The sequence below is a fragment of the Ambystoma mexicanum genome, chromosome 11 (assembly GCF_040938575.1).
Source record: "Ambystoma mexicanum isolate Mex_15411 chromosome 11, UKY_AmexF1_1, whole genome shotgun sequence".
Lineage (NCBI taxonomy): Eukaryota > Metazoa > Chordata > Amphibia > Caudata > Ambystomatidae > Ambystoma > Ambystoma mexicanum.
In genome coordinates, this window is record NC_090934.1 from 553,135,252 (window position 1) to 553,150,986 (window position 15,735).

The 15,735-nt window shown below is 49.0% G+C and overlaps 1 protein-coding gene across 2 annotated transcripts in view; it reads right to left on the bottom strand.

Moving 5' to 3' along the window:
* The window catches only part of LOC138503557 (catalase-like), an 833,069-nt gene that overhangs the window by 472,046 nt on the left and 345,288 nt on the right, over positions 1 to 15,735 (bottom strand). For both annotated transcript variants that reach the window (XM_069623378.1, XM_069623377.1), the window contains exon 5: positions 12,572 to 12,676. In XM_069623378.1, coding sequence (XP_069479479.1) covers positions 12,572 to 12,676 — 105 coding nt within the window. The remainder of the gene's footprint in view (positions 1 to 12,571; positions 12,677 to 15,735) is intronic.

Genomic DNA, 15,735 nt, shown 5'->3' on the forward strand with positions numbered 1-15,735 from the left:
TAGGGACTACTTTACCTGGACTACATTACAGTCGCTATTTAAACCACACCCGAACAGGAACACACGCTTCACGTTACTTTGCTTCTAGCAACGTGACGCTCACCGTGTCCAGCTTCTTGCAAACCCGACGAATTCCGGACCTGCAGAAAAAACAAAGAAACATTGTTAGCAGCAGAATCTTACCTGCAATCTTCATCCATCTCTGCTCACAGCTCCTGGGCATCTCTTTAGGAGGAGTTTGCCGCTCGGATCGAGGGACCTGAGAAAAGGAGAAAGACATTATTAACGGAGGTACTAGAGACATTACAACCATAAAAGCGCTTAAAGACTTCTTACCTGGCTGGTTACTTCTCGACCGGCACTGATCCGGAACCCCCATCTGCGCTGGGTACTCTCCGTGACCTACAAAAAGGGAAAAACACATGTCAGTGAGGAAAAGACATCGCTGCGCTACGCAAAGCGCCTCCTTACCGCATCATAGCGCTGTAGCGCGCCATCATTTCTCGGTGAGAACCAGCACATCCGGTTCTCCGAGTGGACACTCCACGCCCCTAGTGGAGATAAAAAGAGACATTAGAACAGACAAAAGGCATGTAAGAAATACAATGCCATTAATTGCAATAAGACCTACCTGAAAGACACTACAAGATCCGCAGTCAGTGAAGTAACTGGACCGCCAGCGCCCACAAAAGCCAAAGCGCCCCTGCCCAGAGAGCAGAGCCCACTGATTCCGGCAACAAGGTGAGAGGAGAACCTGGAGGGGCTGGAAATATAAGGAGGTGGGGAATTAAACTGCTTACCTTGGTCGCCCAGTCCTGACAGTCTTCATTTTCCAGGCAGAATTCCCTTGACACCGAGACCACAGGGGAACCATCAGGAAGGGCATCAGCGACCAGCTGGCTGTGTGGCGTCCCCGTGGATACCAGGTGAGCGTAACAGGCTGTTACTGCCACAACAGCAAAGGGCGCTGATCCTGCGAGGATAGCTCCCACGGCTCAGAACATGTCCCTACCCCCAAGCGCGACACCGCCACAGTGACTTTGGCAAAGTCTGCAAGCACGCCAGAAGTGGTGAAACCGGCTCAGGCCCGGTTCAAGACCCTCAGGGGGGAAAAAAGCAGGGGGCCAAGGAGGCCCTGAAACAGCCCTCCCAGACCGTCGCCCAAACCATGGAGGTCTCGTATGCGGACGACGTAAATCAGGAGTCCTTGCATACGGTCCACAAGGACATTGAAGAGGGGGAGGACGACGGTGACAGCGCAGGGCCTAGTTTTCCTGTTCTGCCTTCACAGCTGAGGGACATTTCCTTGGATATTCTGTCGACTCTACACACCTTGGTGTCAGAGATCCAGATAAGAATGCCTCTGGCTCCGGTACCTGCGGTCCCCCAGGTCCCCGATCAGCCTCCAGCGAAGAAGAGAAAGCGTTATCCGAAGCCCCCGTTTCAACCTCCGCCGCCACGTCGGGTCTCTTCTCCCCCAGCCACGATGATGGATGATATGGAAGACATTGTCGCAGCAGACGGTGAATCGCCACAATTGGATACTCCACACATGGTGTCCCCACGACATGAGGTGGGATCGTTCCACTCCATGGTCGCCAGGGCCTCCGAGCTATTCCAGCTGGTGCCCGAGGAAACCAAGAAGGAGGGCTTCTTGTATCAAAAGCGCAAGGGCAAGAGGAAGACGATCATGGCGGTGCCTTTTCTGGACAATGTTTCCGAAGAGGGCCTGGCCTTCATGAAGAACACTTGCACGGCTCCAGCCAAGGGGATAGGCTGGAAAAGATGTATAGGGTGCCAGACTCTGCACCCAAGTGCCTGAGGTCGCAGCCATTGCTGGATTTGGTGGTATCAGCGGCCGGGAGGAATCGGTCAGCCAACCCGCCCTGGTCATCCTCGGCTCCTCCCGACAACGAGGGGAAAAGGATGGACCCATGGGAAAGAATGTGATTTACACCGCAGCGTCCACTATCAAGGCGGCCTACGCACTGGCGATCCTGTCCAGGTGTGACAGGGAGTTGTGGTACAAGCTGGGGCCAATCCTGGAGTTCCTCCCCGACGATAAGAAGATGGAGGCTATCGCGGGGCGCTGATGCGCAGCAGACCAAGATGGCCGCTGCCTGAGAGGCTCCGGTAACGGCTGAATTTAAAATCCATCTACTATCCTGGCTTCTCCACCCCTTACCCCCTGACGGATGCTGGTGGGATTCAGCACAACAGTAGGCACCCCCGGATGATCCTGCAAGCCCAACTACTGCATCCTGAGGCACAATAACTAAGAGAGCCTGGCGGCCGGATCGAGGAAAGTGGGGGAGAGGTTAATCCCGGTGTGGAAGGTGGCCGGCTAGCCAGTGCCTGTGGCGGCGGTCCCGACTACCCAGTTGCAGATGGCCCAGCCGATCGAGGCAAAGCCGTCGGACCAAGCAGACTTGTGGCTGGCGTATCTGCGAGGGCCGGCTGCAGTTGCTGGTGGGGTGTGCTGGCCTATGCGGCGCCAGTGATCTTGCTGCAGTGAGTGAGGGCATAGAGCCCAGTGCCTCCCTGTGTTCGGCGGGGCCGCCGCTCGCTACAGGGGGTGAGCGGTCCGCGGCTGGCAGACCTGGATGGCCGTGTGTGCCGAGCTGTGACACGGGCTGGTATCCTCCGTTCCGCTGCTCTGGGCTGGTCATGGTGCGGCTGGACCCGTGAGCCGTGGGCGCTGCTGTGGTCGGCCAAAGTGCTGGGGTGGTGCTTCTTTCTGGAGAGTGTCCTGGCATCTGCGGACCATGTGCCCCATGCTGTTTGGTCTGCCCGGGGGCTTCTGACGGCGGGGTGAGACGTGCCCGACGTGCCTGGAGTGGAGCTGATTCTAATGTTGGATGCTGCTTGTATAAACTGCCTGTTTTTTTTCTCCTGCCCGTAATCCGAAATGCCCATAATTGCAATCTTGTGGCACCAGGGTTGCACCTCTGAAACGATGTGCTGCTGAGAACTGTGGTTACACTGGCACCCCTCCTCTAATATGTGTGCATCTTTAGTGGCACGTGTTGTGCACCCCACTTGCAAGCCTCTGGCATCACCTGCAGGGTGCGCCTGTTGGAACTGTGGCTGCCCCTGTCCATTGGGGGTGTATCCAGGCTGGGGGCAACCTAGTTTTTCGTCGGAGGTTGAGATTTTGAGCAACTTTGGCGCTGACACCAGGGGATTGTGTACCGGTCAATGTGCCATTTGCTCCTTGCTGTGGAAATGTAGGGGAGGACCCAAAGCTGCACTGGCTATGCAAGCAGTGTGTAATAACTGTTGTAAGATTGCAGTGGCGCTCTTGAATACGCATTTCAGTCCTCATAGACTTTCTTGTTGACCTTGAGTGCTTCCTGTTAATCTGATCACCTGAAACCTGATCCACATAGACATACAACTGCAGCTCCTGCTGTTTATAACTTGTCTGAGGAGGTGAGCCCCTGCTGCCTATTTCACTGGACTACCAATCCTTCGGGTAACTAGGGGGGCAGCTGGGCGTGAAGCTTTCCCTGGACTGATTCGGGGTCTGTACATCAGCTGGAATTCTTTGAGCTGGAGTACCCGGCTCGGTACCCCCTTGCTATTGGCTCTATGGGAAATCAGAAGAGACAGGCAAGGATGGAACAGTTTGCCCGTTCGGAGCAGGGCCAGTCCCAGGCTGCGCCCTCGCAGGCACCGGTTGCGGAACAGGTGGACATTGTGGCTTCAAACCAGACGCTGCGAGCGCTGAAGGGAAGCAATGACAGACTTGGGGTCAAAATAGATGCTCTCACTTATAAAGTTGATGTCTCGGCAATGCAGATAGAAAAACTTTGTGGGCGCATGGAAGAAGCGGAGCAGAGGATTGGAACTACAGAGGACAACGTCACCTCGTCACAGCGCTAGGTATCAGCCCTTCAGCAACTGGTCAAGAAAATAGCTGCGAAGAATGAGGATTTGGAGGGTCGCTCAAGGAGGAACAATGTAAGGATCATGGGTGTGCCAGAGTTGACCAATACAGACAACATGGAATAGTTTGTTGAGCAGCTGTTGGTGGATATGCTGGATAGTTCGCCTCTCTCTAGCATGTACATGGTGGAGCGGGAGCACCGCTCATTGGCCCCTAGGCCACCACCGGGCGCCCCGGAACACCCTATCATCGCAAGGATTTTTTGTTATCGGGACAGAGATGCCATACTACGAGCGGCCAGGGAGAAGAAAGAGTTAAAATGGGAGGGCCACATTATACGACTGTTTCCTGACTTTAGCCTGGCCGTCCAAGACCAACGGAAGACCTTCCAAACGGATAAGAGCATCCTCCGGAGTAAGGGGGCAAAATACTCCATGATGTACCCGGCTAAGCTTCGGGTGCAGCATAAAGGGGTAGCGGTTTTCTTTACATCTCCAGATGCGGCAGAGTAATTTGCCAGGAATCTACCAGACACTGGGGGCTCTCCACGGCATCCTTCCTGAGCCGGCGCTGATATCCTTTTAGGAGGAGTGTTGGAATATTGGGGCAATGTTCCTACATTTTGATGGAAGGAGTGTGGGGAATGAGGGGGTGGGAGAAGTCTACTGAGTCAGCCGTGGCCATTAGGAGCACTAGAGCTGCCCTCAGAGGCCCCTGTTGCCGCATGTTTAGCGGAATCGTTTAGTTGAGGTTAAAGTTTTCCTACTATGGTTGGAATGGGGGTAGAGTTATTGGGAGAGGGCAAGTGGCCGGTAGGTTATGGTTGCTGGAGTGGGTTTAGGGGGTGAGGAGGGAGAGGGGGAGGTGGGATGTTCACAGTAAATTGGGTATTGATGGGGTTAATGTATCGTCCTGGCACAAGTTCTAAATGTAGTGGGTCCTGGTCCCTTAATATCGTGCTGAATGTAGGCAGTGCAATGATGAGTAGCTTAGCATTCTGTACTTTATGGTCGCACTGGGGATGCGTGGTGGACGGAGTGGGCAGCTTACAATAATGATGTGGAATGTGAGAGGATTCACGAACCAAAAGACATTTCGCCTCATAGCTAACTTCAGCAGGATGCATAAGGTCAACATGCTCTGTCTGCAAGAAACACACTTGGCCAATGACACGCAACTTCCTAAGCTAGTGGGCTGGGGCATACACAGGTATTGTTCATCCTTTTCTTCACATGCTAGAGGGGTGGCGATAAACATACACGGGTCCCTTCAGTTTCGACTACATGAACAAATTAAGGATGACAAGGGCCGTTATATACTTCTGGTGGGAGAAATAAGTGGTACGAGAATTTTATTTATAAATATATACGCCTCTAATGTAGACAGCCCAGATTTTTTTCATCCATGTGCTAGACACATTCATAAATTCCCAGCTTATGAAATACTCTGGACGGGCGACTTCAACTGAGCCCTTACGCTCGACCTGGATAGTTCAGCCACACTACTGCAGACACTTCCGCAAACAGCTAGGGCATGGTCCTCTATAGCTGCGTACCATAATCTTTGTGACCTATGGCGGGAAGAGCACCCAACTGATAGAGAGTACACTTTTTTCTCTCGGGTTCACAGCAGCTCCTCCAGGATTGACTATATCATGGCTTTTGTCGCCATCGCTAGGAGCGCTGTGGAAGCTAGGATACTTCCGAGCACCCTCTCCGACCATTCCCCTGTCCTAGCCCATATTAAAAATATTGCAGGCTCTTCATCCCCGCCCCGGTGGCGTTTCAGGGCTGCATCTCTGGAGGACGTGGCTTTTCATGCTGGCATAGAACGAGACATCCAAACATACTTCCAAGCCGGCACTGACTCAGGGCCGAGCCAAAATATGATATTGGAGGCATTTAAGGTTTATGTCAGGGGATGATGCATATCAAGAGAGGGGGGATTCTAACAGTGCTGCGGGGGTGCATGAGGAGATTGGAGGGCTCTATTTGGGACTTAGAAACTAAACAGAGCGGCGCTGATGACCCAGAGATACAGGACGAACTGAGGGCACGTTGGGAGGAATATCAACAAATAGCCGCGAGCGAAGAAAAATATATGGGAGATCCTATAATGGCAATGCGGTATGGGGAGGGAGATCGCCCAAGCAGAGCTCTGGCCTGGGCCATTAGAAGGGAGAGACAAATTGCTCCTACAGCTGAGATTCTGGGTGTGAATGGTGATGTCGTCAAAGACTTACACAGGATAAATATGGAGTTCTATAATTACTATGCGCAGTTGTATGCTACGCGTTCGGTTGGTGAGCAAGATAAGCTGGTAGAATACCGTGATGAGGTAGCGTTGGGGTGGCTGGATAGTGAGCAGGGTGGTGCGCTAAATACCCCATTACAGAGGAGGAGATCCGGGAAGCTATAAAACCTCTTCCCAATGGCAGGGCGCCTGGGTCAGATGGTATCACAGCCGAATTTTACAAGGCTTATATTGACATCGTAACTCCTCATCTACTGGAAATGTATGAAGACGCCTTGTCTAGGGATACACTTCCTGAGTCGACCAGATTGGCCTTTGTGACAGTGCTCCCCAAGCCAGGGAAAGATCCCCGACAGCTAGCGTCATATAGACCACTGTCCTTGATTAACGCTGACAACAAAATTTTAGCCAAAATATTAACTAATCGTATATTGCCTCACATGCCAGCCTTGGTCCTTCCCGACCAGGCAGGCTTTATACCAGGTCGGTCCACCCAGTACAACTTAAGGCGATTGTTTACCCTGGTGCACAATGTCAACCCTGAGGTCCCCATAGCGCTGGTGGCGCTTGACGCCGACAAGGCATTTGACTTGGTTGAGTGGCCCTTTCTCTTTCAGGTGGTGAGGGGCTCGGGGTTTGGTCTATGCGCTTTATGCAGACAGCATCCTTTTATATGGCAGGCATCCTAAGCAGAATTTAGCTCCCTTAATGCAGGAAGTGCTCAGGTTTGGGGAACTGTCTGGCCTAAACATTAATTGGAACAAATCTGAGGTCCTCCCTCTGACTCCAGGGGTTCTGCAGAGCGATGTAGGCAGTGACTTTCGTTAATGCCCGGGAGGGATGCAGTATCTAGGCATTACTGTCACCACGGAAGTCAAGTCGCTGTACAAGGATAACTATATTAGAGTGCGGGAGGGGTTAGATCAGAAAGTGGAGTCGTGGATCCTCCTCCCCATCTCGCAGGCAGCACGATTGGCTCTGGGTAAGATGATTGTTCTACCCAAACTGCTATATGTTTTCAATAACATCCCCATTTGGCCCCCTGCCCCTTTTTGGACCTGTGTCAGGACAATGATGTCCAGATTGGTGTGGGCTGGTAAGCAATCACGCATCGCATAAGACACTTTGACGTTAGCGGGGCGGTCTGGAGGTCCCAGACATGCATTGGTATTTCCTGGCAGCGCAGTTGCAGTATGTAGTGGGTTGGGTTTCTCCAAGCACGGCTCAACCGCACGACATGGCGGCGAAAGCGGTTTCTTATCCGAACAACATACTAGGAATGCTCTGGGGGAATAGAGACGTTGCTCCGAGGGGAGAGGTTTAGCCAGTAAGCGTGACGTGTAAGGCCTGGGAGCGTGTGTGTCGACTGTCGGGTGCTACGCCATGCTTTCATCCAGACTGGCCAATCTATAAAGTTATAGGCATACCACTTACACACGAAAAAGTGTTTGAGGAGCACTTTCACAAACTTGGGGTGCAAGCACTAGGCGACATGATACAAGATGGGCGGTTTAAACAATGGGAAGAACTGCGGGATATAGGTGAACACAATGCAGTGACCCTGTTCTTGTATTATAGATTCAGAGGGGCATTAAAAGCTAAGTGGCCCAAATTTCCGAGGGCCCCAGTTCCCAATCTGGTAAAGCAACTCATTATTAAACCCCCGACTCCCAGTAAATTAGTTTCTTCCATTTACAAGAGGATCCGGAGTGCAATGGTTGCGGGGCACACTGTCTACAGGAGTGCTTGGGCAGCCTCCCTTGGATATGATCTGACCAATGCACAATGGAAACACATATGTACTCAGACTCGGAAAATATCACTGAATGCCAGATTTAGACTGACCCACTTTAACTTTTTGCACCGGGTCTACTATTCCCCATTGAAGTTGACTAGAATTTATACCGACAGTTCCCCGGGGTGTAGGAGATGCGGTGGGGAACCGGCTGATTTTTTTAATGTGGCTTGGAGCTGCCCACACATTAGACTGCTCTGGAGTAAGATTGAAGAGGCAGTGAGTGCAATGCTATCGACACCGTGGGTATATACGTCAGAGGTATGGCTGTTGGCCTCGATTGATGGGGGGGTCCCGCACAGAACAGAAATTGCGAAGTATGGCATCAGGGGTAGCCAGACACCTGGTGGCCAGAAAATGGGGCAAGAGAAACCCCCCGACCTTCACTTCCTAGCTAGAGTACATGAAAATGTGTGAGCTGAGGGAAACCAGGTATGGTACAACCATGCCGGCTACAAGCCGCCCTTTTGATTACTGGCCTCCACTCCGACTGTATCTGGTAGAAATGGATGCTGGGTCTACCCACTCGGGCGCGAGGCCGGATGGACAATTGTGAATTACTGGAGATGGGGCTCGCAGCCCTTGGACTCACGAACTTAAGTGAAATAATGGGCTACTGGTTAACTGACTACATTTATATCCTCTGGATCTATTATGTACATCTGAGATCAGACTGTGTGATATTGCAGGATGGGACTGTTGGGAGGGTGGGTGGTACGAGGGGTGTGGGTTGTGGGAAGGGGGCTGTTAAGTTGTGTTTTGATTGTATATGAAATTAATAAAGAAAGATTTTTTTTTTTTAAAAGAAGAAGATGGAGGCAATCGCTCTCTTCCAGGAAGGGGAAGAGGCGTTGGATCACGCCATCACACTGGCATTGGGGGTCGCCGACACGGAGTTCCGGCAGATGGGGAACAGTGTCTGCCTTCATCGCCAAGGTTGGATAAAAGCCACGAATTTCCATCAGGAGGTCCAAGCGAAGGTGCTGGACATGCCCTTCAACAAAGAGAATCTGTTTGGGAAGGTTGTCAACAAGTCCCTGTGGGCCATCAAAACAGATACAGATACACCCCGTTACCTGGGCACTCTCAAGCACTCTCAACTGGACTCAGTTAGATTCTGAGGGTAGCCAAGCAACCAGTTGGTACAGCAGACAGGTGGGTCAGGTAGGCCAGCAGGGGAGGGAGAGAGAGAGAAAGCAGAGGAGAAGAGGAAAGTTTTGAGCTGCTTCCAGAACTTCAGGTGGTCCAGCTCAAGTTTGAGAGGGGCAGGGAGGCTATTCCAGAGGGAGGCACCTGCAGAGGAGAGAGATCTATCCCCACTCTATGTCTGGAGAAGTGTCTAACCCTAAGAGAGTTGAAGGCAGCTGAGAAAAGGGCTTGAGAAGGATGATATTTTGGAAGAGAGCGTTGGATGTAGTGCAGGCCCCGGGCCCACAAAGCCTTGTGGACAATGCAAAGGGTCTTGAACTTGATACTTGCAGCAACTGGCAGCCATTGGAGAGATTTCAGGGCTGGAGAGATACGATCCCTGGGCTTGAGGCCAAGGATAAGTCTCTCAGTCCTGTTATGGATTAGTTGCAGAGGCTGGAGAGTAGAGCAAGGCAGATTGAGAAATAGGCTGTTGCAGTGTTCCAGCCTAGAGAGAACCAGGGCTCTGGAGACAGTGAGCTTCTAGGGCAAAGTGAGAAAGGGAAGAGTCATTTTAAGGAGGAGCAGCTGGTAGTGGGACTTCTTGGCGACATCCGAGATGTGAGGAGAGAAAGAGAGAGTGGAGTCAAAGATGACACCAGGGTTGTTTGCCTCACAGGAAGGCGAAGGAAGAGGGCCTAAGGCGTGCGGCCAGAGTGAGAGAGGGAAAGCAGGGGCAGGAGTCCAAATGAGAACGACCTCCATCTTACTGACATTAAGGCAGAGATTGTTGAAGGCACACCAATCCTGAATCGCAGATAGACAGTGGGGAATGAGCGAGAGAGGAGAGGAGTCTGAGGGGAGCCTGAAGGAAAGCAGAGTGTCATCCGCATAACATTGAAAGTTAGAGGAGAATGTAGAGATCAGGTGGGCCAAAGGGGCCACATAGAGGTTTAAAAACCAGAGTGAGAGGATGGAGCAGAGAGAAAGGGACCACGTTGGACCTGGGAGGGGCAGTCCAAGAGGAAGGAGGTCAGCCACTCAAGGGCCTGATCCATGATGCCCAGGTTCTCATGGAGTCGATTGATCAGGATTGATCAGGATGGCATGGTTGACCGTGTCGAAAGCAGAGGAAAGATCAAGGAGGATGAGGAGAGAAGGAATGCTGGAATCAAGGTTAGAAATCAGATCTTCACAGGTGTTCAGGACAGCAGTTTCTGTGCCTCTGGCAGCTCTGAAGCCAGACTGATGGTCATGGAGACAACCAACAGATTCCGTGTGGAGAGTAAGCTGGGAGATAGCTTTTCCAACAGTTTGCCCAGGAAAGGGGTGATGGAGATTGGGCGATAGTTTGCCCGGCAGGCAGAATTGGCAGACGGCGTCTTGAGGAGTGGGTGCATAAGGGGGTGCTTAACGGGAGAGGGGAACGTTCCAGTGGGGAAAGGATTATTACAGAAATCGGTCAAGGCTGGAGCAAGGGTGTCAATATGGTTCTTGACGGTTCTGGGGGAGCAGAGAGCACCTGTTTGGATGACACTTTCATAGATCGGACTAGAAAACTTGTCAGGTTTTGTCAGAGAGAAAGAGGAGAAAGGAGGAAGAGTGGTAGAGATGGCCAAAGGGGGGCCGAGAGAGATAGAGGGAGAGGAAGAGGAGATGGAGGACAGGATGTCCTGAGTTTTGGCAGATAAGTGATATGACATAGCCATACAGAGGGCCTGGGAGGGAACAGGAGAGGTAAAGACCGCAACAGGATTGACCAGTTCCTTTCAGATTTTAAAAAGTTTGGCCGTGTTGCTAGAGGCCACAGAGACACAGGCTTGAATTTGTGTTCTTTTCTTGATGAGTGTTATTACTTCGACTGGCATTTTGGTGCAACCAGTCTAGATATGTCTAAATGTGGCCTGGCAAGCTTTACTATATTGTGATTACGTGTCTACAATGGTCTACATTGTGCAGCCAGTGGGACATGTTTTTATTGTGGCATGGCATTTTTAATAGCAAAGCATCAATGTTCCTGTACACTGTTGGTGACTTGCACCTATTGGATTGGTGTTACCATACAAAACAATTGCAAACACTCTGGCTTGTTAGCCAATTTTTCTCAGAAAGTGTGCTGTATATTATATTAAGTACCTAGTGCAGTGTGTGGCATATCCCTTCAGCAGCACGTTCGTGCGTATTGCCCAAGTGTGATAATCTAGGTCGGCACAGAGTGTGGCGCGACCCTGGATTTGTTGCTGAGTTGGGGGGCCCCCCTTAGCATGGCTCGCAGGGGGGCCCCCACATTTTGTGTTACGCCATTGGGGTATTGTTATTATTATTGTATATGGAGCAAAGAGTTGCAACTGGTGTGTATTGAAGGGACAGAAACTACCTTCTCTTTTCATCACCCTGTTTCCTACAAGGCAATCCATTTGCAATGTGGTGGGATTCCCTTTCACTCACTCCATGCTGAAAGGGGACAATATCAAAAGTCTGCAGATGTAATTACTAGTATTCTTTTCTCCCTGACCAGCACTATGCACGGGGAAGGGCAATTGTAAAACAGCACCAACCCTAACTCATACACAGCACTGTGCAGGCTAGAGATCCACTTACTGACGCTACAAGTTTAAATTACAGCCCCATATGACCCGAAGAAAGTCTTTACCTGCCTCTCTAAATGCCTCACGGTACGGGTGGCGAGAAAATGCAGACCCAACCTGAATACTAACCAGAGTGAGGGAAAAGTGAAGGTAGGCACTAAACCCCTCAATCCAGCATCGTGCTGCCACCACCTGCCTGCCCCCAGAAAAAGCCCCCAAGGGAGAGCGGACACCATCATTGAGGGAAAAGGTAAGCATTGTGTGTTTGTGGCTGTGCGTGTGTTTGTGTTTTACTGACAAGGATTGCCTGCAGGTGCATGCTACGTATAGGGAAAATCAAGCAAGGACGTTTTCTTTCAGTGGCAATACTAACATTTATTGGGGGCAGCCCGCATGGAAATGTGCTTACAGTGATAGTGACATAATGGAATATATTAGTCACAGGGCATGCAGATTGAAATTATATTTTTGCAGATACATGAAAACAAATATCGGGTACAGCCAAATATGTTACTGAAATTATCTGTACCTCCAGAACAACAAAAATCATGTTTATGCACAAAAGTCTGAGTGTGCAATGTACTTACTATACAAAGCTTTAAAACTACAGAGAACTATGAAAGTCCATATGATATAGAACGGGTATCTCGCCATGTGAAAATGACATACCATGATGGGGTGCAATTATACAAAAATACAGCTTACAACGAAATGCACTTCTTTAAACTCCAATATTCAATTACTATACATTGTCAAATCGCCAAACTTTATACCGGCATACAACTGATCATTTTCAGGTCAACCAGAGAAGAACTAAAAAAACAAAGGTTACAATGCGATATAAAGATGTGAAAATATGACATCTTGATAATTACCTTCTTCCGATATGTGCAACAAATTAAAATTAGGTTTAACTACCTGATGCAGAGATTCAGGACGAAGACTCCAGAAGTCCCACATCATGTCAGGATCCTTCATATGTGTCTGAGGGTTCCTCTTTTGTGTATGGATAAACGACGGGAACTACAACAGCAAAAAAAGGCATAGCAGGAAAGTTAATCGGTGTACTGTCTGCAGACAGCCTGTACATTATACTGTACAAGTAGGTCACAAAGTTTCCTCCGTAAACATGCCTACATTCAGTTGATTGCACTAGTACTTAAATAACACAATTGCAAACACACAAACAAGTAGCTCCCAAATATTCCTGCATTGAGATAACTGGCATATGGGTCGTAGAAATCCCAAAAAAGTACTATGAAGAGAAAAGATCTGACCACATTTTCTATTTCACTACTTATTGGTCAGGGTCAAAAAGTAAAATTATGGGAAGGAACTAAAAGGGGAGTTACAGTGGACCCGTGGACAAATTTAAGATTAGGCTCAGAATTGCACTCTAGGTCTTGTTAGTTGTTACTTATGGCCTTAGGCTTTGCAGAAGGGAACAGTTTCCAGTCCTTTACAGAGTTTCAGGTAATCCATGCTAGAGTCAATTTGTTCCAACCACTATGTCTATTAACTGCATAGCTTTGCCTCCCAAACTATTTGGTTGAATGATCATGGGATGGTTATGGGTTCCAAGGCGGAACTCAGGTTCTGGACCAGGTTGGAAAGGGGCATTTGCGAGCAGACATACCTGGAAACCGCCGCCAGTAGGTACTGCATGACCTACAAGTCCTGCACAAAAGCTTGCAGACAAGCCAATGTTTTATCGGAAGCCAGTGTATGAATTGCAGAGCAGCAGTATGCTTTTGGACCAATTGCAACCCTTTCAAGTGTTTGAAGAAAACAGAATATATCGTATTGTGGCACCAACTAAATCCGCTCTCTGGTTGCAGTAGAGCATAGGAGTGACTTTACTAAGCATGTGCATAAGGAGGTGCACATTTTAAAATCATATATATATATATATATATATATATATATATATATATATGTAATGTTAATACAAAAAAGTGTCTTGTGACATATCTGTGTGGGTCTTATACTACTGGTATGAGATGGGGAGGCAACAGACATCAGCCAAGTATTCAGTGTCACTCATCAGCAGGCCTCTCCTGTAGGTGTTCTCACCAATGTGTTCCTTTGATGGGCGGATTAGGTGACACGTCATCATACGCATTGGTTGGTTAAGTTGGAGCAAAGTCATTTAGCCTCCAGCTGGGCTCACAAACACTTATGAACACCAGAAAGAATCACAAGGACAAAGTGCAGTACCCACATATAGCAAAGTCTCCTTGGCGCCTCCTAATAACAATCTTAACAAGTTCGGCTGCAATGTGCACTGAGGTCCATTGCAAGTACCACACAAATAGATAAGCAGAAAGCGCTAATCTAGATCACGTATTTGAATGTATTAAGTAGCCATGGAAAGATTTCTGTGAACAAAAAACTTCTCTTTACAAAATGCTAGCTTTGTACTATTTATTATTATCATAGACAGCTTGGCATGAGAAGGAAGATGAGGGAAATCACACGCAGAGAAGTAGCCCTAAATCATGAAGGGACCAGCCCTGCAGTCTTTAATGCTGCTGGTGCACCAGCGAACGTCCAATCTGATTAATTAAAGTAGAACAGAAAAATACTTTCCTAGGCGAGGCCATTCCCAAAAAAACATTATCTGTGGGGTTGTGTTGCAACTTCGTCGGATACTCACGAAGGTGGTACGCATGAGATCTCGATGGTGACTGTGGGATAACATTCAGGCATTATACTAATCTTGACGATAGACTGCAAAGCCCAAGAATATTGTACCAACCAAGCAGTGATAATCCACCATATACCGGGACTAGTGTCGATGGGGAATTAATGGAGCAAAGTATTAAAGACTGAGAATGCATTATTTTGAAGGCAGGTATTGTCACAAGATACGGTTGATCAAGCTGCTTTTGTAGCTGCTTTTGTAGATAGGTTCCATGTTCAAAATGGATACGACTGATTGCAAGTATAGAATTTTGTAAAGCATAAACCTAGCTGAGAAGCGTGTGTGAGCTGTACATAGTAGATGCATCGACATGGCTACAAGTACAGTGCCACATGGGCCAGGAAAGCCTCCCACAAGTCTAGGCTGGTTTGGTGCTGGTACCTTTTTCTCGCCCTTGCTACCAATCTCCAGGGCACCTGCCTAAACACCACCGTGGTGATCTGTTCTTTACTGTGTCCCTCAAGAAAGTCACAGCACCAGGCTCACAATGCACACCCTCATAGGGACTTCCCCGTTCCTCCACCACTCTGCCCTGGTATCATAAGATTTTTTGTTAGCCTCCCCTAGCCTCCTTTTTCACACTTTCCCCATACCCACTTCACCATGCTTTTGTTGCTCACCAACTCCTGTCTTGCTCCTCAGTACAGTGGTGGCGCTTTGGGAGGCCACGCATTGGCAGCACTATACTTCAAAATGTACTGTCAGGGGTTTGAGGGCACAAAAGATGGGTGGATCCTGTTCAGGATAGTTCGGTAGAACCACCAACAATAGATATGCAGATGGTAGTTTTCCTTCACAGAAGGGGTTTCCTGGGATATTGTGAAGTTTCACATAATGATTTAAAAGACATACTAGCGCAGGTGGGAGAGCTCAAACATACACAAATGAACAAATCCTAATTTGAATTCTGTTCCGATAAATGTGGCGCATGTCTCCCAATTAATAGTTTAAAAGTAGTGACAGTAAGGTAGGATAAAGGTTCAGCTTTGGCAGATGTACATAAGGACAGCACAGGTTACTAGAACCCATGAATGTCTGGGGCGTACTGGGCCCTTTATCGATGGATAAGTTAGTGAAGAGCATAGATACAGTGTCTACACGGCAGCCGCAGGTCATTTTGTCTGTAGCAAAACCAAAGACATCAGAGCAGGGAAACCGCGTCAAGATGTGGGGCAGTAACACCTAAGACACCTCATAGAGTTTAAGGTGCACTCTGTTGTCCTCTGTGGCCTACATGAACACTGTTGCAAGTTTAAAATCTACTTAATACTGGACAATAGGGTTTTAGCAATGTTAGATTTTAGGGCCACTGGACATTTTGTAGATCCAAAATCTGGAAAAACAATGAGGCTAACTTAATGTCAGGTCTGAGAACTCT